Source organism: Plectropomus leopardus, chromosome 2 (genome assembly GCF_026936395.1).
Source record: "Plectropomus leopardus strain MGB_pleo_1.0 chromosome 2, ASM2693639v1, whole genome shotgun sequence".
Taxonomy (NCBI): Eukaryota; Metazoa; Chordata; class Actinopteri; order Perciformes; family Serranidae; genus Plectropomus; species Plectropomus leopardus.
The window spans coordinates 6,470,771-6,496,169 of NC_142177.1; the positions used below are offsets into that span (position 1 = coordinate 6,470,771).

The 25,399-nt window shown below is 37.7% G+C and overlaps 2 protein-coding genes across 2 annotated transcripts; one reads left to right on the forward strand and one right to left on the reverse strand.

The window, feature by feature from the left end:
• Nucleotides 1-4,940: 4,940 nt before the first annotated feature.
• LOC121954889 (eukaryotic translation initiation factor 4E type 3-like) lies at nt 4,941-15,652 on the reverse strand. The gene is made up of 7 exons (XM_042502632.2): nt 15,333-15,652; nt 12,254-12,326; nt 10,024-10,118; nt 9,257-9,317; nt 9,096-9,162; nt 8,101-8,256; nt 4,941-7,102 (listed from the first exon to the last, which is right to left on the reverse strand). Exons 1-7 carry the CDS (start codon nt 15,515-15,517, stop codon nt 7,056-7,058), a joined length of 684 nt encoding a protein of 227 aa, XP_042358566.1. The 5' UTR covers nt 15,518-15,652; the 3' UTR covers nt 4,941-7,055.
• Nucleotides 15,653-20,968: 5,316 nt separating this feature from the next.
• Nucleotides 20,969-25,245, forward strand: gpr27 (G protein-coupled receptor 27). Its single transcript, XM_042506029.2, has one exon. The coding sequence runs from the start codon at nt 21,803-21,805 to the stop codon at nt 22,916-22,918; it is 1,116 nt and encodes a 371-aa protein (XP_042361963.1). The 5' UTR covers nt 20,969-21,802; the 3' UTR covers nt 22,919-25,245.
• The last annotated feature ends 154 nt before the right edge of the window (nt 25,246-25,399 follow it).

Here is a 25,399-nt window from a genome sequence, read left to right on the forward strand (position 1 = left end):
GTTTTAAAAAGAAATAAAGTGTATATGCTCAGGTTTCAAAGGTTAAATTGAATAACTGTCTGAGATTTATGGAGTATCTGTGAATGTCTTCAAGTTATAATGTTTAATTTGTATTGCTTACACACAGTTTATCATCAAAGTAATATTTTGTTACATTACATACATAAGAGATGTATATCAATAAGTAATTGAAATTATAATTTAATGTTTGTTGACAAAAAAGTGTCTTCAATCCCACTGCTCAAAGTTGTCAAGCTAGAAAAAGCCTTATTCCCACTGTGCGGGCGCAGTGTTTTTTGTAGCCGTCACACAGACACGCACCAGTCACTGCGTGGCCCCCGATGCTACCACAATGTTGTGTTTAATGACCTCGGGGCCCATGAAGCCACCGCAACACACACACACACACACACACACACACACACACACACACACACACACACACACACACACACACATCCTCTGAGCCATTCAACTGATGAGCTGCAGGGTTGAATTTAAAACATAAATTGGGGCACGCAGCACACATTCATACACAGCCAGAACTGCAAGAACTTTGCAAATAAAAATATGTGATTAAAAAAAAAAGTATGCAAGACACAAATTTCTTGACCTGAAAGATTTGACCATTTGACACCCAGAGAGAACTGAAATGTTCTTATCTGGCTTTTGAATGATCTCATCTGTAAATTGATGATGACATTCTTCTGCTCTGTGAAATTTTATCTCCTATATTATTCTCATTATATTCTTAACAGGATTTGCAGTTTTGATTTGTATACTGATCCAGGATTACTGCAGTTTTTTTCAGAGGCTGTAAACATAATTGTGTGGTGTAATTAATGAGAGAAACTGTAATGTATGTGCAGTTTTATGAAGACAATCTAACACATGATCTGTCTAATTCTTCAGTGGCTTGATCTGAATGTCAATACTGGATCCATGAGCTCAGCGGAGCCCGGCGGGGCCCCATGCGTCTGGGCCGGAATTTATTATCGTGTTCTGCTGGTGTCGCGCCGGTGATGTGTTGTGTGGATTAAGGCCCTGACTGGATGGAGTGTAGTTACAAATTAATTGAGGATCACTATCAGTTACGTAACAGCCTCTCCACACATACACACGCAGACAACAAAGTAATTAGCTTTCTGTTAATTAGGTAATTAAGCAAATGAATGGGAGCTCCTCTTGATTTCCAAAGGGGGAAGGATGGCTTTCATAGTGTGTTTTTCCCCTGCTGCTGGGGGGCTGTAGCATTCAGCGTGTAATGAAAGGGAGAAGCTGCTCGGATAATGACCAGGAGAGAACCATCAAATGAGTCAGAGAAGAAGAAACTGATACTTTGTGCACTACTTTGCAGTTGTTGATATACTTAAGTGGTTGATGTGGTATATCATGTAGTATTTTTTTTTTATTTCCAGTGATCAAATTTTTTTTTTTTTTTAAATCTTAATTTTATACAGTAAAATATAATATGGAAAAACTTAAAAATTTATGAGAAAGCCAAACATGAAAATGTTACAATGGTTTCAACATCTTTTTCTTTGTTTCCTGTAACTCCGTAAGGCCTATATAATCAAATCCCAGTTATTTTTAAAAATATTACTTCAAAACAATAATATGAAAACAAAAAGTCATTTGTTTTAACTTAATTGCCTTACATTTTTAATCGGCTGAATTTGAGAAGACAAGTTAATCATTACAAAATCACCTCAACTTGTTATTCAGTCAACTGGAAATTTTAAGGCAGCCTAGATGCTAAATTTTTTAAGTAAAATAAAAAAGTGTTTTTATTTTTGATCTTTCACAGACATACACATCTTACCATTGTGGTGGAACAGCACAGTCTCTCTTAAATACGACATTTAAACAACCTCTTTGCAATACATTATGTGGTACCTGACACGTCTGCTACAATTAACCCTTTAAAACCTGACAAAATTAGCTTGATTTCTCTCAAAAGCAGTGGAAAAGGGCAATGAGCAACTTAAGGAGAAATAACCCAAAAATCAGAAAAAGAAAAGAAAATCAGAAATTTCTTTTTAAAAAGAGGGGAGAAAAACAAACAAAGGAATGACCAGAGAAAGGTGCTTGAAAATAATAATAGTAATTATATAAAATAATTTGAAATAAATTACTATGACAATTATAAATACAGTTTTTTGTCCAGGTTTCAAAGGGTTAAGTGCTCAGAACACTAAAACCATGCCAATGCAAAGTCTTTTATTGGTTGCAGTTTGGTTAGGTTCAACGAACAAAAAAATAATAAAAAATATAGGTTTAAAGAACAAAAAACACTTGGTCAGTTTTAGGAAAAGATTGTACGATACACGTGATGTAAACTTACATATTTTGCATTGTTTCGTAAAGTACCCTCATAAAGTACTTTATGTTGTTAAATAAAGACTATAAAGTGACAAAACCACGTTGACTTTTTGTCCACACGTCTGTGACATAAATGTATGTTCTTTGCATAGTTATGTAAACTACCTATTTTGCAAAGTTACAGAAACCACTGATGTAAAGTACTTTGCACAGTTGCTTAAAGTCCACAAAGTCACTTGTCTATGTTAACTTTTGGTTCATGCAAATATGACATAAATGTACACACTTTGTGTAGTTATGTAAAGTATTGCAAAGTTATGTAAGCACCTACATAAAGTACTTTGCATAGTTGCGTAAAGTCCATATCAAAGTGTGTGCTGTGCGACAGAAAACCCACTGATGGGTATTACATTTTTAAACTTCTTATTTCATAAAAACATACTTAGAACTATTTGCTTTGTTTGGAAAATCCCTAATGTGTGGTGTTAATTTCTGCATAAATATAAATAGATCTGCTAAAATCTGAATCTAAACCTAGAAAGACTCAAGGGAAATTGCCACATGATGCAATAATGTATGTTGCACGGTAAACTTGGTTTACTTATGTTGCTCAAACTTAAAAAGATCCATTTCATTAAACTTGTTATTTTTAAGTTGTAATAACATCACAAAAATCAAGTAACTAACTTTTATTAAACTGAATTAGATATGAAGTATACAAATTAAGATTACAAACATTTTTCAGATTTTTTTCATTTTTCATTTTTCCTAGATTTTTTAAAAGTAAAATCAACTTGTCAGATTTTACAATGTACATAAAACTGATCACAACATGGTCTGTGGATTATCTTGAGGAACCACATCATGTTTCTTACAAAGAAGCCAGAAATCTCCATGGCCAACATCTCCAACACATGGCAATTCACACTGAAACAATCTAGACTGATAAATAGCACTGCATGTAAGAAGAAAAATATGTATTTTTGATTTAAGGATGAACTCTCAACACATGCAAACAAGAAAAGCGAGCGCTCCCTTTTTTTTTTAATCTTGGTGTTTATAACAAGTTAGTCTGATGTCATTTACAACAGCAGGTGCTAATAAAATCAGGCTGTGACCAGCATGCTCTTTTTAGGAGTGTAAAACCACAACACTTACCCCATTCTATAACAATGGAGGTAATAAACTTCCTTACTTTCTGAAACTATTAGCGTCTTTACCCGGAGGACAAACTTTGTATGATAACGTCTAGATTGTAGCAGAGAGATGATCTTTATAAAAAAGGAATTTGGAACATTCAACTAGTTTTAATGCTTGGGTTTGTGTAAGTAAGACTTAAGGTCTAACTGAGGAGCTGCTTTTGAAATGTAGCCCAAAGGGATGCGTATCCGATAAATCATGGAAGAATAGAAGCGTTTCCCAAAAGATCGAGAGAGTATCTGCTGCTGGCGGGGTCAGCTGCTCTCTTTATCCTTTTATCATCAGCGAAATGTTTCTGAACCACACACTGGCCTGTGACTCCTTATACTGTGTGACTGTGGATACAGTCATTTCTGTGAGTGTGCTGGTCCGCATCAGCCTTTTTTTCTAACTATTTCAATTGGCTGTGAGAGTGCAGCTGAGTGAAAGCATGATCAGCACGGAGAGGAGGTAGATGCACTCGGCTCTGCTTTCCTAAATGACTGAACAGCCTTCTGAATGCATTTTTATAACCACAGAGGACAGAGACACTAAAGCCAGCGGTCCATGTGACTGCTGGCTTTCAGCTGCCACGCAGGAGACAATCGCATCAAATTTTGGATGTTTCTGACATGTTAAGAGATCAAAATCACTTTTTTGTGTGCTTTGGCGTCGGTATTACAAAGTCGATCAATATGGACAATAAGAAAACTGTTTTTAATATATAATGCAATTAGAATCTTATCCAATAATTATTTATTTGGATAAAAGAAACTGGTAAAGGAATAAGGAAATATGCAAGTGTCGCACTAAAAAAATGTGACTGGTGTGAACTGAATAGATCTTAAGTACTGCAGCTTTGATTAAAAAGAACTGAATAAAGTAAATGAATTTTAACAAGTATCAAAAAGTTATTTAGAATTCTTAAATATCTGAACAAAATGATTTCAGATGCGAAATATCTAGGCTTATTTACTTACAAACAGGTAAACCGAGAATAAATAAAGTAAAAAGAAAAATATAGTTTTTACTGGCTGTTAAAATTCAAATACTTCTGTCTCTCACTGGCTTCCATAACAAAGTGTCTGATGTGAAAAGTACTAAATATGCTGAGGCAAATCAAAAAAGAAAAAAACAAAAGCGTTTTCATACATGAAAGCATGAGGTTATCAGTGAGGTAATTTTGACTGTAAATTCAGAAACAAAGACTGGTTCTACTTTATCGTAGAGCACACAATTGTAGAACCGTTGCTACTCAGTGCTTTCCATTTAGAGTATATGTATGTGCAACTGGTGCATGTAAATGTGATGAATCAGCACTCAGTCGCTCGACACAAGTGAAAGATGCTGAAACACAAATATTAACACACAACCACCCCATGCCAGAATTTGGGGAATATTTTTTGTTGATTGCTACAGAAGAAACACGCGTTATTAACTGTATTTTATTCTCATTTTATTTACTTTCTCCGTGTCACTGCAAAAGTCATGTTTTTACAAAGCAAATATTGTCCCCTTAAAAACTACATAATCAATCTATCCAAGTTGAACTACAAAAGTGGTGCGACATACAATAATACCACAAGCATTCAGCTTACTTTAGCCTACACTTTAAAAGTATAACTGCATTAGTGACGGTAACTCGATCTGGTGATGAAGTGTTGCGTAAAATGTCCCAAATTTGTACAAACAGCTGATACACAAATATGTGTTTGTCTCTGTTTAACAAGGGTGCTATTTATCATTATAATCAAATAGGTGAGGTCACTGTAACATCTGGTTTTGAAGCAGCAGTATGCATTAACTCAATTTGTCATATATGACTTTTTCTTAACGATAAAATATGACATTGTATTGGCATATGCTAAATATGGGAATAGCGTGACCTCATGTTACTGACTTTAAATCCTCTGGAAACGTGGCTTGAAATCATAAGCACGCACACCTTATATCAAAGTTGAGCGTCTAATTAAGTCGTTGCAAAATCTGAATGAAAATGTTCCCAGCTATTAGAAAAATTGGTTCAAAACAGCTCAATTTGAGGAAAATAGCATTTCTCCAGACTGCTCCAGCTCTCTGACTCTGGCTGTGTTCGTAAACCCGATCTGACGCTCTACACTAAAATGAGAGAGCTGTTGTTTGATGCCACGAAGCGTTCTGTTTCTCTGTGAATTAACAAATGGAGAAGTTCACCACACGCTTCCTGCTTTCGGCCTTTGCAGCTCCATTTCCCCAGACAGAGCACCCAAAGCGTGGTGCTCTGAAGAACCCAGCAGTACACTCCAACAGTGCTCCGAATTTACCAACGGTCCAGTTGATGACAAAGTACGCTGCGGAACTTAGAATGAATGTTTCCAAAACACTTTTTCTATTGAAAGGAGCGTTGAGGGGTTTCATTTTTACATGTTAAATTAGTATCAACAGACACCTGATGTTGAATTTTTGATTAGGCCTAATCCATATTACGTGATATGGATCGTGGATAACCACGCCCAAATCAACCCAGCTTCAGGGAACTGTGAAAAAACTAAAATGACATTATTTCAGATTCAAATGAGGCTAATGTCTGATCATTTTTTAGGCTTTTTATTATGCATGTTAGACCCTAAATTACATATTATAGTTTTTGGTTCCCAGGGGCTTTAAAGCTGCATTTCTCTGTGTGTTATAAGGACACAGTCCAGTAAGCAAACTCGATACAGTCGGGCAAACAAGTTCCACTGAGCACCACTAGCTGAGCACAAAAAGGTGCAGTTATCTTTTCAGAGCAAAATGCTAAATAATCCAAGACCCTGTTCAGGACAGCAGAGTGTCTACTTTTGAACACGTGTGTTGAAGGAAATAACAAACGTGGTGTGGCTGAGGAGATTCAAAGAGGCACCTTTCAGGATGGGTTTTGTTTTTTAACTAAAGCTGAGTTTCTCAGGGCTATATCTGTGCTGAAACACGTTCTGATTCCCTGTGATGGCTTTAGAACTGAGGGACGCTGTGACTGGAATAGGTAGTCATGTGCAATATTTCCAAGTGTTGCCCTGATTTCAATCTGATGCAGAGTTGATGAAGTTTTAAGAAACCAAATGGGACATTCACTCCATCCTCAGAAAAACACCAGATGACTAAAAACGGCAGAAAAGTGCTTTGGCACTGACTAAGCGGACTTAATTACAACATGATATGAATTGAGATGTTTTACATATCAAACCATTAACCACTAATTAGCTGCTACCTCTATACCAGGAATAAATTGTGAGGTCCATATGCCGTGCAGAGAACAGGACCGGCACAGTGCAGTTCAGTATAGCAGGTCAAATCCAACACAAACTAATAGACTCAAGATGTGATTTTTGCTGGATATAGTCTCTGAAGATCAGAGCTCTAGGACCCACAATCTAAAGGAAACAAGGCATCAGTCATTAAAAGTTATAAAAATATATTGATAACAATTTCCTTGAATGTAAAATAAGATCCTCGATTAGGTTGTGGACAGCGCCTCGACGTGAAGGCAGGTACAGAGTTCCGGTTCAAATGACAAAAAAAAAGTGTGTTACATTCATTTAATGTCTTGAGCGTCCTCCTTCAAAGGCATGATGTTCCATGTGAGCTGAAAAAGTCAAAGTGATTCATGGTGAGAATAAACCTGATACTGACTGCAAAATGACTTTTTGAACATATGAACATTTCTACCTATCCCCAGATTTCAGCATTAAAAGAGTTAATTTTAAAAAACTAATATAATAGTCCTTAAAAGGCTTTTCTGCTTATGTACCAGCTTAACCTCATTAATTTACACTGTAGCTCATCACACTTTTGGGACCAAGTATTAAACATGTAGTGACATGACTGGCTTATGTAAATATGTGGAACAGGTATGAAGGCATCGGCATTTATCTTGCAACGTCAGTAAAGCCTCCATTAGCTCACAGCTATGCATGCTCCTTAAATCATCCTCTGGTGTGCATGCATGCTCTGGTGGGAACTATGTCCTTTAAATGTGCACAGTTCAATCTGCAGTGCACATATATACTTTTTTTCTACAGTCACATAATTTGATATGTTTCTGACAAAGCATCTGTAAAGCTTAAATTTGGGGTAGGCAGTTTGATTTTGGCGTAAACGGGTAAAAAAATCACACATTGTAATTCAAGTCTGAGGTGTGAGAGAAAACTAGACCTCTGGTTCTGTTTTTAAGCTTTATGTATGTTATATGTATTTACTCCTCTATTTACTGTATTTATTTTTATGGTGTGCATTGGTTGTGTTTAGCCCTCTAAAGAATTTCTTCTTCTAATCTCGTCTAATTTGGTAAATCTGGCCCCCGACCGGAGACTTTGGCCAATCACAGGTGATTTCAGAGAGAGGGCGTTCCTATTGGCTGTTCTACAAATGCAGATGTGCATGCATGTCCCTTTGGTGAAGAATCCTGTAACTGTTCAATAAAATAGGATTAAATAAATCCATGAATGGGAAACACTGTGTTACTGTATGAAGCATGTGCATGTGCCTGTTGTCGTCCACCTTCCGCTGCTTTGAACTAACTTCCTTTTCTAAATCCAAAAGGCGCAGTGCATATATAGAAGTGGGAACAATGGGCATACTTACACTTATAAAAAACGGCTTTAAAAGTTATGTACGGGAGGAGCTCATAGACTTTTCGCAAGATACTTGCTTCGTTAGCAAGAGATGCATCGCTATTCCACACTTGTACAACATCTTCCCGATCCCGAACGCTAACACTGACACCAACGACCTCATCGTCTGGAAAACAGGAGAAGACAAAACAGACAGCAAATAAGTAACTCATCAATGCAAATGCTATATTGGGAATGTAGTGACATTCCTTCTGAATGTAAAAAATGCAGTCACAGTAACTTCAGTCTGACGAAATGTAATCTGGTTTAAGAGCTTTACTGAAAAAAGTTGAAATTACATGGTAAATAAAACTATGCAGCTCAACTACACTGCACATGGCGTCAAGATTAAAGGGAGCATCCTACTAAAATTCGACATGCATGCATTTTTTTTCTTTATATTTTTATTAGGGCCGGGACTCGATTAAAAAAATTAATCTAATTAATCAGAGGCTTTGTAATTAATTAATCGAAATTAATCGCATTTTAATCGCATAGAAATATTTGGCCAGAGAACAGTGAGGAGCAATTTATTTTTCCAAACCCTAACCCAACCAAAGCGGTCTCATCTGCTTCTTCGTTCATTGTTGTTGTCTGTAGCATGGATGGTCTGAAGTCATGAACGGTAGGTGGTGCGCTAGTATAATCGGTCCCCCGGAAACTCATCAAGTGAGAAAGGCTCCGCGGTGCAAAAATTGGTGTGATTAAAATGCGTTAATTTTTTTAACGCATTAATTTTTGTGTAATTAATTAATCGTGATTAACGCGTTAAAGTCCCGGCCCTAATTTTTATACATAATTATATTCTATACAATGTCAAAAAATAACATATATTGTCATATTGTGGCTCTTACAGGGCAAAAGGAGGGGAAACCCATATCTCTTTTCAATCTGTAAACAATAACAATAAACAATAATTCAATGTGAAAACCATAAAATGTCTGGTATAGAATTACAGTTGCTCACCTGAGGCACAGTGATCTGCAAACTGCTCCCCGATGGTGGCGAGTAACAATTCTTTCCAAACTGCAGACTGAAGCAAGAAGAACACAGGAGCTAATTAATAATTCATGCATTTTTATTATTATGTGATATTATTTTGTGACAAGAAGCTGAACAACACCTACAGTGCTTTCTTTTGGTATTTTCATTTTCCATACTCCTCCTTTTGCATTGCTTTCTTCTTCCCTGTTGGTGGAAAAGTGTTTCTTTTTTTTGGTTTTCTATTCAAAACTCAAAAAGTTATCACAATGCAAACATGTACATCCAAATGTGATATAAAACCTGTTAAAGTAACAAGCAGGAAAACTTTAGTTAAACAGTACTAATTATCATATCCCATGCCTAGCTAATGGTCTTACAAGTTTAATAACTATGCAGTGATTCCAAAATAACACAATGTAATAATTAAAGGTTTTATGGCATACTTCTATATTTACATCATATTTTCTCAGTAGACCACACACACCACAATGGACTTAACCCTGTGTAATTTCAGTATCACAACATGCAATTTTTTGATCATAACATACAATTTATCACAATGTGCAATTACCCATGTCCAATTGGTGAAGACATTTTTTATTTATTATGTATTATTTATTTTTTTCTTTTTGCTTTATGTATCTTGTACCTTCCTTTGATATCCCTTTGCTGCTGTAATAATGCAAATCTCCCCGTTATGGGACTAATAAGTGATTATCTTATCTTAAAGTTGAGGGGGTGCTGTGTTGTATTACATAACTATCACATCATTGTGAGTTTTTCCTGTGTCTCCAATGGCTGAAATTTTGTATTATGACAGTTAGCGCATGAGCTCCATTAAGAATCTGCCCTCTGCTCATGCTGGTGTTAAGAAACACAATCATAATATGTATGAGAACAACATACTCACCACAGTGGCCTCCGTTCTCCGCGCATTAAGTGATAGCTACATCTCAAAGGCAGGGCTGTGGCTGGAGGGATGTTGTTGTATACACTCCAGAACGTCTGTACGCAAAAAAAACAGTCGAAAAAAAGGTCATTTTCACTTTCTTAAAACTCAAATACGAAGTTAATGTTCTGTCACCCTTCATCCAATTCATATTTGATTTATTTACAGCATTATAGTAGAGTGTCAATGCAAACAAAGTCAAATCTGAAAAGAGCCACCATGCTAAAAGCAAAGTATTTTCCATTTGTCTTTATTTTCAGTCACCAAATAAAATGTAATCAGTTCTGTCAAACTTTGTGTATGTGTATTTCACAGGCTTTGTTATGAAAGGCTTCCCCAGAATCGAGAACTCCAAGTGTTTCGCACAATTAGAGTTTATGTGTGGCGGTTGAACTCTTAGAAAATAAGTGCAATTCCTAAAAAAACATGGATAAAAAAGGAAATGCCAAACTTGGTGAGAAATGTTCCACAAATTGCAAGAAATAAGTAGATTTAGAATATTATTTTTTAAAAAGTTTAAAATGACTAGGGAAAAACGCTTTGGAAAAACTAGTTATAGTGATGACAATTACATATTTAAAATGGTGTTACAAAATCATGACAACACTTTTTCGAATGCATTTCTCTGTTATCTTATCTTTTGTTTAAAAACGTTTTTAAGGATTTTTTTAAAATATTTTGTTCTAATTCCTTGCTTGTTTTGGGGTCATTTCTTCTTCCATTGCTCTCTGCATAGTTCCTGTGTTTTTTAAATAAATCAAGCCAATTTGCTCAGATTTCAAAGGGTTAAAACATTTTTTAATGCCTTTAATGTCCCAATCTGTATAATGAACATATTTACACAGAATAAGATAAGAGTATGAGTAACTGTATTTGGTGTGTCACCGCTTATTCAAACTGAAACTACAAGCCCGTTTCACTTCTACCAAAATTAGCCATGTAAACAAACCTTTAGCACCTCCTCAAAAATATTACCATGAAAACAACACACCGACTTACTCCTAACCTTTAGGGCCCGCTTTAATATCACACACACTAATATTAATCTGCACACAAAATGCACTTTTCAAAATCAAGCTTTAAAAAATATTATACATAAACATGCTTTCTGTCTTCAGTGAGTTATTTTTATTATTTTTAACCAACATCAGTCCTTATCATAAATATTACATATTAATTAATTTTCTGAATTTTAGTTCTTTAAATTCAAGATTTTTGTCATGTTTTTGGATTAAATAAAAACCCACAAAAAATTAAATACTTTTAATGTACTAATATACTACATGCTAAATAGATTTTTATTATTAATATTACTATTATTATTACTATCATTATTATTGTTATTATTATTATTATTATTATTATTATTATTATTATCACAGCCTGGGATATGTCAGTGACTTACAGCAACGCTGATTGTAACAGTGTGCCTAATGGAAATAGCAAGCATTTTCTCCAAATACCAAATATGGTAAAAATGACATCATCTGGTGGAAAATAGTAAATATTTCAAATTCCAAGTAAAGCCCAGAATGACATCCAGAAATACTACAGTGGATGTTTTTATGCTTTTAGGGCTATGGGATCAAAAACTGCAGTCTGAAAGGGATTTAATTGTGCATTTTTTTGCACTTAACAGTTTTTGTTTACACAGTGTATTTTAGACTTATTTTTGGGAGCTGAGCTGGAAATTCCAAAATTAAACAAAAATACACAATCTTGCCAAAATGTATGCAATATGCATGAACACAGCCAAATTATCAGAAAATGAAGAATGAAAAGGCTGTAAAATGTGTCAAATAGTCCCTAAGCCATCAAAGCATCACACTAACAGACAGTAATGCATGCACTGCAACACTGTATATCAATCACACATGAGAAACGACTGTCACACTTGCAGCACGACAGCAGGAACTTTACACGTCTGCAGTCACAAAGGTTTGAGTTTCAGTAGATGAAGCTGATGCAATATGGTGCCAATAAACCTGTGCTACAAGTTCATGTTTCAGGATACAACGGTTTCATTTTTTCCCACCACTTGTGCCTACTGTAGCTTTAAGAGCAAATCAGCAGCTTATTCCCTTAAATCAGTGAGGCTCCTCTCAAGCAAATTTGACTCGGAGCCAAGTCATGCACTTGATCTCTTTGCTCTTAGGATGACGAAGCTCTTTGAGCTGACACCAAATCTCACCTGAACACTTTGTACCGTGTAGATCTTCTTCAGATTGGATTCACACTCTGCGGCCGTCGTTCCTGGTAATGATCTGGAAGAACGAGGGGAAACTGTTTCAGCCCACAGTAATGATACACTGATGGAACAAGGAAAGAAACAAGCCGTCTGTGCTGCTTAATGGGTGTTGACCAGCTTTGGAGCAGAGATTTCTTTTTTTTTTTTTTAGAGGTTTGGTAGAAGTCCCATTACTTCTATGGAGCCTTCATTCATGCCTGTATGGATTGTATGGAGCATACAGCCATACTGAAACCAACAAGTTTTAAAGGGTCACAATTCATATTCTAATCTAGGTTTTCAGAATTTTTTTTTTTTTTAATTACCAAATGAGGCAAAACTTTACAGACACCAAGCAGTCTTACGTAAGACTGCCACTAACATTTTGTTTCATTACTGATTATACTGCCTATTATTTTACCATTAACTGCTGAATTATCAAAATAAAACTCAACTTTATTTAGTTTATAGGTCCAGCATGTGGGATTTAGTTTGATATAAAGCCAAACATTAAATATAATATTCATAATCTGTTTTAATCACATTGCTTCAGCCACCGCAGTTCTCCAACATGCTTAGGCAAACAGGAGAAGTTTGTACTGAGACTTTTTTCGGTATTATATACTATGACATTTTTTAAAAGTTTAACAGACTAAACTATGACTTTTTAAAACATTTTTTGACATCCTACACTATATCATTTTTTGACAGACTAAAATATAGCTTTTTGATTTTTTTTTCCATTATCCTATACCATGACTTTTTAAAAAAAATATATATATATACTATTATTTTTTTCACATACTATAGTATGACTTTTGTAAAAAAAAACATTTTACATTTTTGTCAGCACACTGTATGAATTTCTTAACCTTTTTTCATTATATTACAGCATTACTATTTGACAGTTTTTTCGACAACCCATGACTTTTTTCAAAATACTATACTGACTTTTATTGATATATTGACATAAACGTATTGACATATATACATAGTGTACTATACTTTCATAACCGTTTTTTCAACATACTGTCCTATGACTTTTAAGTCATACGATATAATGTCGGGAAAAAAATCATCCTCTAGTATGTCAAAAAACGGTTAAAAAAAGTCATGGTATAGTATGTTGAAAAAATTGTTTAAAAAGCCATAGACACCTTTATAACTATGTCAAACACCAAGAAGAGGCAAATAGACATACGTGAGAATATGTAACCAGAGAATACTTCATATTTAGCCTACTTGATTAAACCTGAACTGTAATGATTTTTTTCAGTCAGAATTGTTGCTTAATCAGTTTTCAGAAGTGTGGCAAACTTTTTTTCTTTTCCATGTTGAATGTAATTCTGTGTCCCTTCTCTAAATTTGGACATTTTTGCAGGTCCATGAATGCAGGAACTCTTTGTGATTTTTTTTCTCAGCAGCACTTTGTGCAGTTTGAGTCACAAGGTGGATAATACACCTGTCGCGCTGATGAATTTAGACCAAGCGCAATTGTGCGTGGCATTCTGCTGCTCCGTCTATGCCGAGTCTGCGCTGTGCTCCGAGAGTGTGCTGCAATGCATAACCATATATATTCCAATAGCGCTCCTAATTAACAGTCCAGCTTCAAAATAGAAAATCAGTTCATGGTGGCAGATGTTTTGATCGTGGTCTTCCACCAGAAACAAATGAATGTACATGCAGAGTGGGTCATCTTTCACCAAGTTCGTCATGTTGTTTCTCCAGAAACTCAGCACAAATCAAACACTGATTCAAGATAGGGCCATTTTTGCATTGAACACTGTAGTTCTCCTACACGCTTGGTACATAGGAGGGTTTCAGTTGGTTGCAGTCTACAACCTGACCACTAGATGCCACTAAATCCTACACACTAGACCTTTAAAACCAAAACAAAACAGAGAAGGAGCAAATCATCACTACAGTTCCTGGAGCCAGAGAATAGTTCATATTTAGCCAACTTGATAAAACTTTAACCTTAATTATTTTTTGAAGTCATAATTATTGCTGATTAACTTTTAACTAATAAGTTACTCGAAAATAATTTAGCCAGTCCTTTAGGAGGTTTCAGGGGTTCAATTAAAAGTCTAGTAAATAGGATTTAGTGATATCTAGTGGTGAGGTTGCAGAACTGAAACTTTTTTTCATATGCCAGGCATGAAGGAAAACTAAGGTGACCGACACAAAATCGCCAATGGCCCAGTCTAGAGCAAGTGTTTGGTTTGTCCATTCTGGACATCTAAAACATGCATACTCCATGGAAGAAGACCCGCTCCATATATAGATATAAATGTCTCATTCTAAGGTAACAAAAACACAACAGATCTTATTTTCAGGTGATTATAAACTAATGAATAAATAATAATGCACGTTATGTTCAATTTCTGCTGATAGATCCCCCCAAATACCTACACACTGGACCTTTAAAGGGTGTATGATCTGGAAATTTCTTTTACAGGTTTAATTGATTTTTCAAGTCAACAGGCTGAGCAAACAAATAAAAGATGACTAACTTTGATCAAAACTGTGTCATCCAAAACCTCAAAAACCTTTGCTCCAAGGCAGAAAGTAGAACAATAAACAATGCAACATATCCCATGATCTCATAAAAAAGCAGGAAAGACATGAACTGTATTGATAATAACTTGCCGGTAGCAAATGTACTATGTACAACTGTCTGGCATTTAGTCTACACCAAGTTACATATTTCATCTAGCTATAAGAAAAAGGTAAATGTATTCTGTAACTGTGAAACTTTTAATTAGACCAATACGCCATTACTAGTGTCAAGCTCCTGTGAAAAGGAGCTGTAGACGCTTAATATGCATTGAAAAATAAGCTCAACATTGTCTTGAATAACAACATAGCGGTGAAAATGCTAACTTTTTAACGGTATTGTTTACAGAGCAGTCATGTTGAACCCTCTCCCGCTACATTTGCTCCGGAGGCCTGCTGAGAGCTGTGGCCTTGACTCTACATTTCTCCCCCAACATTTCTGCCTGTAAACTTTCACGCACACCGCGGAGGGGCCGTCAAATATTACCTGTCCAACCAAAACGTCCAAGGTGAGTGCAGAGGCAGCGTTGTCGTCTCGTCTTCTCGGTGTTTCTTTGTGATATTTTCCAACTCTTTCTCGTCGATGTCAATGTTGTTTTCAGAGGAGACGGTCTGTCCGCTCAGGGCGCCTCTGTCCCTCTGAACATCTGTGTGACCCGCAGGGACCGACATTTCAGAGCTAACCTCTCGATATCTCCGCTACGAATCCCTTTAATAAAAGCACCCGGTTTGGCTTTATCTCCAGGTACTGAAACACACTGCCGCTTTTCCGCTTTTCCGCCTACCGACTGCTGACGTCTCTGCGTCACCAGGCACAGACGTCGCAGTTGGTCCATCCCAGAGAGCAGGAGATACAGAGAGAGGTCTCACTCTGTCTGTTTTACGGGTAGCTGACCTGGACTACAAATCACCATGCAGTCATGTAACTACAATGGATAACAGGTCTTACAGAAATATATCTAAATATATCAAACCACCGTTCTTAAAAATAAAAAATAAATAAAAAAATTTTAAAAATCAGGCCAAAAATCAATAAGGGCCAAAAACTCTACGATTTTAAAAATTTCTTGAATTTCTGTTTTTCTATCTAATATTTCACAAATATAAAATAAGAAGGATGACTTGAAAAACTTGTTTCTACGTTGATTTGACAAACAAAAATTCTCTAATTAAATGAAACACTTTTATCTCTGATACAGAAAAAATTGAACTAATAAGCATTCCACAAACCGGGAGGGCAAACAGTTGGTTTTGGGGTTCTTTTTTTAAAGAAACTGTACTTTATTTATCAGAATAGGGAAAAGGGGGTGGCTGGGTTTGACAGTATATATATATGTATATATATATATATATATATATATATATATATATATATATATATATATATATATATATATATATATATATATATGTGTGTGTATGTATATCATGACCCTCCCCAGAACTACAAATGTTTATTTTTCCTTGAGCCTCCCTTACTAACTGGGGGCAAATGCATGAACCTCCCTCCACCATTAATAACCACATTTCACAGTTTGTGGATATAATAAATTGCGTGACATAACTCCCTCCCTGAATGCTTAAAATATTTTTTGGAATTGCCTCCCTGATTTTGCATCACTCTCATAAATACCAAACAGCCCCTAAGTGGCCTTAAAATGTCAGTTACGTTCACATGTAACACATTCACCCATGTTTACAAGTAATTGAGTACAATTTCAAAATATTTGTATTTTTTAATTCTTTGCAGCCGACTCTATTGTACTTTTTTACTCCATTATTTAACAGCTTTGCTCATTACTTTGCAGATTTAGATTTTAAATTATAAGTCAACCAATAAATTATGGTAAATTATAACAGGTTAATTAATCATTAGTAGATACTCAAAAATAAACTAATATGGCTAATTTAACCACATCTGCCAACTGCAACCTCAATGTGATATACACATACATTCATCAATATCTGAAGTACATAAATAATATCGTAGAATAGGCCATACAGCATGATGAGTACATTTACTTATGGTATTCTAAGTATATTTTGATGCCGTTACTTCTGTACTTTTACTAAAGCAAGAGGTTAAATGCATAACTCTTACTTGTAACAGGGTATCTTTACGTTATTTCTGCTACTTTTACATGAGTAAAAACTTTGAATACTTCCTCCACCTCTGCTTTTACAAATGCCTTTTCAGTCCAAGGGTCTACTATTTCTACTGCAGCTCCAGCTTTTTTTTTTAACAATAACCATGAAATATTCTAGCAAGGCTTTAAGACACTGCCACAGCACACTTACCAAAATGTATCTTTCTGATCCTGAAAGAAAAGTTGATCTGGAGGATTATTTCTCGAGACAGAGACATGTTCAGTAAGCAAGTTTTATCCAAGTACAACTTAAGAGCAATGCCCACTGCAGACCGTGGAATGAGCAAGTGTTTTTCATTGGAGTGACACATCTCCTCATTTGCACTATCTTCAGTCTCAAGCTTCTAGTTTCTTGTTGTAGGGCAGTTCGTGAAAGAACTGTGCAAGCTCCAACAAGACTGTTGTTCTTTTGGCATTTAAGCACTAAAGAAAGTAATGTGAGGTTTTAAAGCTCCAGCAGTCTAAATCACAGCTGCTAACCATTCTGCTAGGTCCCTATTGTGAACGCAGCTGCACCAAATCCATTGTTAAAGTATCCTCCTCTCCAGAAGAAAGTGTTGACGTTTCTGCAAACCACAAAACCGTTACACTTGCACATTTCATATGTACCATTTTTTTCCACCTGGAGGTGGAGGGGACAGTGATGGAGAGACAGAGGTGAGATGCCTGCCAAGCTGCAGACCACTACACTACACTACAGCAGTCATTGTGTAACCAAAAGCAGGTATTTTAAGCCAAAACACCTTTTTTAACCATTTTTGTCCCAAACCTAACCACAGGGTTGTTGAAACATAAAGAAGTGTGATGTTTCAACATATCAGCTACATAATAATAAACACCTGAATAAAAATGTAATCTATCCGTGGTTTGCAGAAACGTACAATGACAACATTTACTCTGGCCATTGGGTTGGTTAAACTTTACCACCTCTAATACTCAAACAGAACTGTTTCTGTATGAAGTTATCATTTTTCTTTAGCGGGAAATTAACTTATTATCTCCACTTTTTGCCATCCGCATTAGGCAGAATTGCCAGATGACTGCGTTTCCACTGTTTAATGTTCTGCGACTTCTCTTCTGGTGATAACATTCTAACAAGTATTGAATGGATGTTCATAACATTAGCAGCTTCATTTCTATTGCAGTCACCGCACTAGTCGTCATTATTTCCAGTCCAAGGCCACGTAAGCGTGTTATGTGAGCGATAATGGAAAGGCGACCCTCTTATACATGTGAGCAGCCACGTATGAGGGATTTCTGGGAGGTGATAGTGCACAATTTCACAGAGGAATTGTGGATTCAAAACTTCCAGATGATCTGTTCGACTTTTGAAGAGTTACGCGATGCAGTAACACCTCTTATAGCTCCTGCTGCATCATGAGGGAGCCAGTTCCTACTGACACGCACATAGCCATAGCATCATGTGACCTAGAAAAGCCACAAAAAAAAATCCATTGCAGTTTTGCAAAATATGGCTTTTTCAAATCACCTGAAACACCACCTCATGCAAGCGTACAAAGTTTTTTGCAGTAAATGGGGGTTCTTTCAAAACTGACATATTTCCATTAGGTGGATTTTATATTTACAATTTCAGTTTGTGCAATTTGAGGGTTAATGTAAACCCTAACTAACATGAGCCCACACCTGCCTATTTGATGGGTGGAAACATCTGATTGATCCAGTGGTGTTACTGGGATTTACTGTGGTATCTAATCTGACTAAACAACCTTCTTTCATTATTCCTCTAGACCTGATGGACTCGGGCTCCAGTGAGGTCACAGGGTCGTATATATGAGAACCTGGACCGGCTTGGGATGGAAAGGGTTACAAGCATCAGCTAAACACTACATGACTAATGTGAGTTCTGGTCAGTTGTGGACAAGGTCAATATGTATCTGTGTAACAGCAGTGAAGGCTAACTACCTCATCATGAGCTCATGCTGTTACTTGGTGCTGGCTGCAGGGGGTGCTGGTGAATCACTGCAGCAGCAGGTGCAGCTCTGTCACATGACGGCATCTGGAGTTCAAAGTACACAAGTTTGCTGAGAGCAAGATTTTATATTTTAGAGATATTTGAAAGATTAACACAAAATATTCTAGATTATCTGACACCGTGTTGTATTTATCCAGGAAAGATGTGTTCCTTTTTCTTTTTTTTTTCTGAAGTAACCTTATATTTTATTTGTGTTTTTCAGAATGCAAAAAGTCTTTTAAGCAGTTTTCATGTCAAATCTTCGACCATTTCTCTTATAGGCAAAAAATCTAACATTCATTGTCAGAGCCACTTCTCCTCTGCAGATGTATCTTCAGAGATACCACTGCTGTCTTATGCAACTGTTTACCTCATTTGAACCCACACTGTTAGCTCTAACTGTGTCATCATCGGCTGTAGCCATGTGATGCGTTTCATTCCTAAACCGAGCTGTGTGTGCTGACTTTGGGAGAGCCCAAGTGTTGCATCAGTCAGTGGTAAAACATTGAATTTAACCTCATAGGTTGACTTTCATCAATACACAACCACATGACTTATTTGCAGATGTGAATCATTGTTGTCAGTGGGTGTTGCACCTTGTAACTGATTGTCTATTACTATTGTGTGCTGAAAAAAATGAGGCCATAGAGTGGTTAGTTTAGTAGTCTGGACAGTATAGGTGATGAATTAGAGTTTTGTTTTGGTTTATTTTAAAGCGCAACTTTGGTATTTTTCAACCTGGACCATATTTTGCCATTGTTTTTGTGGTCCAGTACTGAGGGAGACAGCTACAGCCCAAAGCTACTTGGGGCATTTTTGCACTGTTGATTTGCGTCCATTAAAATTGCATATTATTGCCACTGACAGGTTCAGGCTGTTATTCTACGTATCTGACAACATTTTGGGGAGGATCCCAAAAGGGATAGACCTTTTTGTTAAAGGGTAAGATGCTTTTTCTTTCACCACAAAAAGCTCACGTATTGTCATCGCTTAACCCACCAGACTCTATACATTTATATTTTCACTTCTGCCTGGGAGAACTAAGGGTTCACTTCAACCAAACCAGAGTTGGTGGATGTTGGAATAGTGAAAAGATGAACCAAGATGGTTTTGTAAGAGTAATTTTGTTTCAGCTGACTAAGAATGAAGTGTGTTTTATGATAATGAAATTATTATTTTTTTAAATGGGGTCTGGGGGGTTTGGTGATAGCAATTTTGGGGCTGTTTATGGTTAAACAGAAATGTCTTTCTCTGTATGGATCCTTTCTATAATGGTGTATGACACTTCTAATAACAATATGTGCGTGTCAGTGGCAAAATCAACCACTTTTAATGGAGGTACATTGCCCTTTCACATTACATTTTAACCCTTTCCCGCCAGTGGTCTCACTCAGTACTGGATTAATTTCAAATACTGTTGTCTCCTTTAGTCACAAACACTCATGAAAATAGAGTAGCTTGAAAAAAAATGAGTTTGCCCTTTAAGTGTGTCATCTTATTCTATTATAGCCTCATTAAATAAGCCACAAGATATAGACGTGAGTTACATAATGACCTATGACCATGAAACTTGACTGCTTTGTCTTTATTTTTTTAAAAAGGTAAAAAAGTTACAGATAAAATTAGATAGATATTAGATTAGATAGATAGATAAAATTAACTAAAAAAAAAAAAAAAAGAAAATGGGCCTAGAAACTATGTAAAAAATATGCATTTATTTTATATATTTTTCTGTACCATAACTTTAAACAAAAAAATATTAGAAATATAAATAAAGTTTTCTGTACATTTCCCCTATTTTTTGATTATTTTCTGATAATCTTCTCCCCTTTTCTTAAACAAAAAAGAAGGAAAAAAAGTTGTCGATCCAGGTTTCAAAGGGTTAAAGAGATGCTCACACTAATATTAAGGGTAAAATGTTTTCTAGCAATATTTTGTCTAGCTATAATTCGGCTACAAATAAATATTAATGGACATTAAGTGCACTTGACTCTTATAATACTCCAGTACTTATTTTATAATATATATATGATGCTATATTTGCTAGTATTTTCCCTAAGAAAACATAGAATTAAGAGTAATTTTTCCACAACATCAAATATTTTGCCATGTTAGAGCGCATCTCTGTCAACATTTGCATGTCATCAGCGCCTGGAGGCTGACTCCCTATAGATTGCATTGACAAGCATCGGCAGATGAGACTGCTGGCTGATCCCAGGCCTGCTCTGCTCGCTACATGCAGGCGGACGTGCGTCGCATAGACTAGACGCTGCTGCTGTGTGAGATGCACCGATAGACCCATCCTGACGCTCCCAGCTCTGCGAGCCTCCCATCACCACTCGGCTTTTCACAAACATGTTTGCTTTTCCAGGCTATATATAACTCGTATTTTAACCGCCGCTGATGAGGCTGTGGGTGCGTAATTGCGCCATGCTTCCGCACAGCACTGTCTGCCTCTTTATTCCTCAAGACGAACGGGAGACCTCCGCCATCGGTGGAAATTGAGATGTGTTTTGTGAGCCGCTCGTCTGCCGAGATGGTGTACAAAGCTGAACCAGAGACCGGACCAACAGACAGGGATGCTTTTTGCGCCGGACACTTGTGAGATGAAGGACAAGAAGAAAAAGAAGAAATATTAGGTGCTTTTTGTTTGTTTTTTTGTGGGCGCACGGGGATGGATGTGGGATGCTGAGCGGATGCGTCTGAGTGGAATTTATTCCTCAGCGGTTTTTCTGCTACAGGGGCGGCGGATCGTGTTGATTTTGCTTAAAGCCTCGGCAGGATAACACCGCGCGTCGATGAATTGATGTGGGAATACGCGCTGCCTCGGCTGCACAGATGGCAAACACAAGCGAGTTTGGGGAGGGCAGCCCGTCCTTACAGAACTATGCGTCCGCGGCCTCTGCGGTCAAGCTGGTCTCCCTGGGTCTGATCATGGGCATCAGCCTGCTGGGAAACGCGTCGCTGTCGCTGCTGCTGCTCAAGGACGGCTCGCTGCACAAGGCTCCCTACTACTTCCTCCTGGACCTGTGCCTGGCGGACGTGGTGCGCTCCGCAGTGTGTTTCCCCTTCGTGATGGCATCGATCAGCGGCGGCTCCGCGTGGCCGTACAGCGCGCTCAGCTGCAAGATCGTCGCCTTCATGTCGGTGCTCTTCTGCTTCCACGTCGCCTTCCTGCTCTTCTGCGTCAGCGTCACCCGGTACATGGCGATCGCCCACCACAGGTTTTACTACAAGCGCATGAATCTGTGTACGTGCGTGGCGGTCATCTGCATGGTGTGGACTCTCTCTGTGGCCATGGCGTTCCCTCCTGTTTTCGACGTGGGCACCTATAAATTCATCCGTGAGGAGGAGCAGTGCATCTTTGAGCACCGCTACGTGAAGGCGAACGACACTCTGGGCTTCATGCTGATGCTGGCCGTCATCGTGGGGACGACGCATGTGGTTTACATCAAGATGCTGTGCTTCGTGTACGACCACCGCAAAATGAAGCCGGCGCAGCTGGTACCTGCCATCAGCCAGAACTGGACCTTCCACGGCCCCGGAGCCACCGGGCAGGCCGCCGCCAACTGGATCGCCGGCTTCGGCCGCGGACCCACCCCGCCGACGCTGGTCGGGATCAGGCAAGCATTGTACCCCGGCAACAGGAGGCTGCTGGTGCTGGATGAGTTCAAAATGGAGAAACGGATCGGGAAGATGTACTACATGATTACACTGACCTTCCTCATTCTGTGGGCTCCTTATATAAGCGCCTGCTACCTGAGAATATTTGTGCGGGGAGCTCCGGTCCCGCAGCTCTACCTGAGCGCTGCGGTGTGGATGAGCTTCGCCCAGGCGGGAGCGAACCCCATCATCAGCTTCATGTTCAACAAGGAGCTGCGGATGCGCTTCAGAGCCTGTTTCCCCTGTTGCCTGGGAACACAGACACCCATGGAGCCATACTGTGTCATCTGAACCACACACAGGCCCCCCCAAAAAATACTGCCAAAGACACATAACATCTTATTTCAGAATGTACGCAGACTGGTCCCCAAAAATGTGTTTGTACACGCACAGGGATGATGTGGAGGGTGAACCCACTTCTGTTCAATTTATCCGCATTTTAGTTGTGAGAAAGATTATATTCACTGTTTAAATCTGACAAAAACTTGAATATGATGTAAAATAATTCTATATTTTGCTCATCAGAATCATTCGTTTATTATGAAGCATAATATGGGACTGAAGCATAATGAGATGTTTTTGTCAGCCTCATCAACTGGGCATCATGGTTAAACCACTTTTTAATTTTTAATGCAGGTGACATTAATTTCAAATATAGGGTATAGCCTCAATGACAATAGGGGAGAATGGGGTCGGTTGGGACATGTTTGTGTCAACATGCAATAACAACACATTCTCATCCAAACACATCAAATATCGTCACTTGGTCAGTGCAATTCAAGTCTACATATTACATGCTAGGTCTTGTGTTTGTTGTTGACATTCCAGAGCAATGTGTCAATCTACACCTGTTAAACACATTGTGTCTTTACAAAATACATTTACATTTTCACAGGAAATGTCCAGTTTCTGCAGGTTAGATTCATACAGTCCCTTTTGTGAATAAACTTACAATGTCAGTAAAATACCTCGTATTTATGTTATTTTCTTGTAAACAAAAGCATGGGGTTAGGTTAAAACAAACAAAAACATAATTGTTTGGCACAACATTCATATGGGAAGCAAACAGCAGGCTCTTGGGTAAAAGTCTGGGGTTTGTTGCACCCATCCACCGCCCCTTCCCCCTGCCCTTTAGGGATTTTCTAGTTACTTTTATTATGTAATTAACAGCAGCGTTTAAAACTGATGCCACCCGCCGGTTTATCATACCATTGCAACAGGTGTTGTCTGGACACATTAATAACCTTTTAAACTGACATCGCCTGGCCGTATATCACCGCCACAAAAGATTTTACCCAGCTGTGTTATAAACTGATGCCACGTGGCAGCTTATCATAGTGCTGCAACAGCCAACCAGCCCCATATCATACTACCACGAAAGGTTCCACCCATATATGTTATAAACTAACCCTGTCCGGCAGCATATCATACTGCCACGCAGGTGCTGTCTGGACACGTTATAAAATGACACCACCTGGCCGCATATCATACCACGGCAAAAAATGCCATCCAGCTGACTGGCGACATATCATACTGCCGAGAAAGTCTCCGACCAGCCGCAATATAAACCAACCCCATCCGGCAGCATATCATCCTGCCATGAAAGGCAGTCTTTGATGTCAGTGTCTGATGCCAAAATCTCTGACCAAGCAGCAGTATTTGAAGAGTTTGCATGAGAACAGGCTGGAAACAACCTTCTATTATCCACAGACTACTTAAACAGTAATTAAAGTAATTTGATTCCTGTACACCTGTCTGCTAACAATTTTTAAGTTTTCTAGAGCCCATTTTGTAAAATATACAAGTGTATTTCTCTAAAATTCTGCCTCCCTGTGACCGTGGTTCAGTTTGGTAGGAAAGGTCAGAAGGTTTCTACTCTCTGTTGTTAAAAGTAAGCAGGGTTTGGTAGAGTGTGAGCATGGTGAATGGCAGAGGCATAGATGCTAACTTACTAAAAAGGCACCGTTTCACCGTCCCAAGTGACCCCACTCTCCCCTATGTGTCATGTTATATCCTGGAGACATTTTTTATACCCCATTTGATAAATCAACCCTTTGGTCCACTATGATATTGTACATGAATGTCACTTTGGCTATTTGTTTGTATATTTTAAAATTATGCCCCAGCACACCCATCTAAGGTTGATTGCCTTTTGCAGAGCTGATGACTGAAACACAACAGAACTATTTTATCACCTGGTCAGAGTCTCTAGCATCTGTGACACGCTGGGTTTCTAGTTGTTTGGATACCACAAATGAGACTCAGATCTCAGTATATTTTTAACGAGGACGTCACATTTGTAAATACTGTAAAGCCCCTTTCCCTCTTTCCTTCTGCTTTTTTAACCAGATATGTTGTATATTTCATAACCCATTGGGAATCTTTGTGTTGAAAAGGTGTTGAAACTCACTTAAAAGGTATTTTGCAAATTCTTCTTCTTCTTCATGGGTCAGTTGTGTTGAAAAATGGGCTGATTCGAATTTGTGAATTTGTGAATGAATATGGATATCATTCTTTTTCTACGGATATGGACGTGAAAATGTTAACAATTTGGTGCTCTGGAAAGGATGTTTGCATTGTTTGTATTTCTTAGCAAATAAATGAGACATGGATGATGATGAAGTTGTTTGGGTTCTATAATCTGTTTTGAACAAGATGCATACTTGATTTGGTCCTATTCAGGGACTCAGAAGAGACAATTTGAAAGAGAAATGGTTGGGGCTGAAGCAGTGAAGTAGAAATAACTACAATGGGTTAAGCTCCTAATCCTAC

Bases quoted from the DNA above. Each gene is read 5' to 3' on its own strand.
- LOC121954889 (XM_042502632.2), bottom strand. From the start codon at position 15,517: ATGTCGGTCCCTGCGGGTCACACAGATGTTCAGAGGGACAGAGGCGCC. The intron at 10,119-12,253 runs GTGAGATTTGGT...TTTTGCGTACAG, and splicing joins ACACGGTACAAAGTGTTCAG to ACGTTCTGGAGTGTATACAA. The intron at 9,318-10,023 runs GTGAGTATGTTG...TTCCACCAACAG, and splicing joins GGAGAACGGAGGCCACTGTG to GGAAGAAGAAAGCAATGCAA.
- gpr27 (XM_042506029.2), top strand. From the start codon at position 21,803: ATGGCAAACACAAGCGAGTTTGGGGAGGGCAGCCCGTCCTTACAGAAC.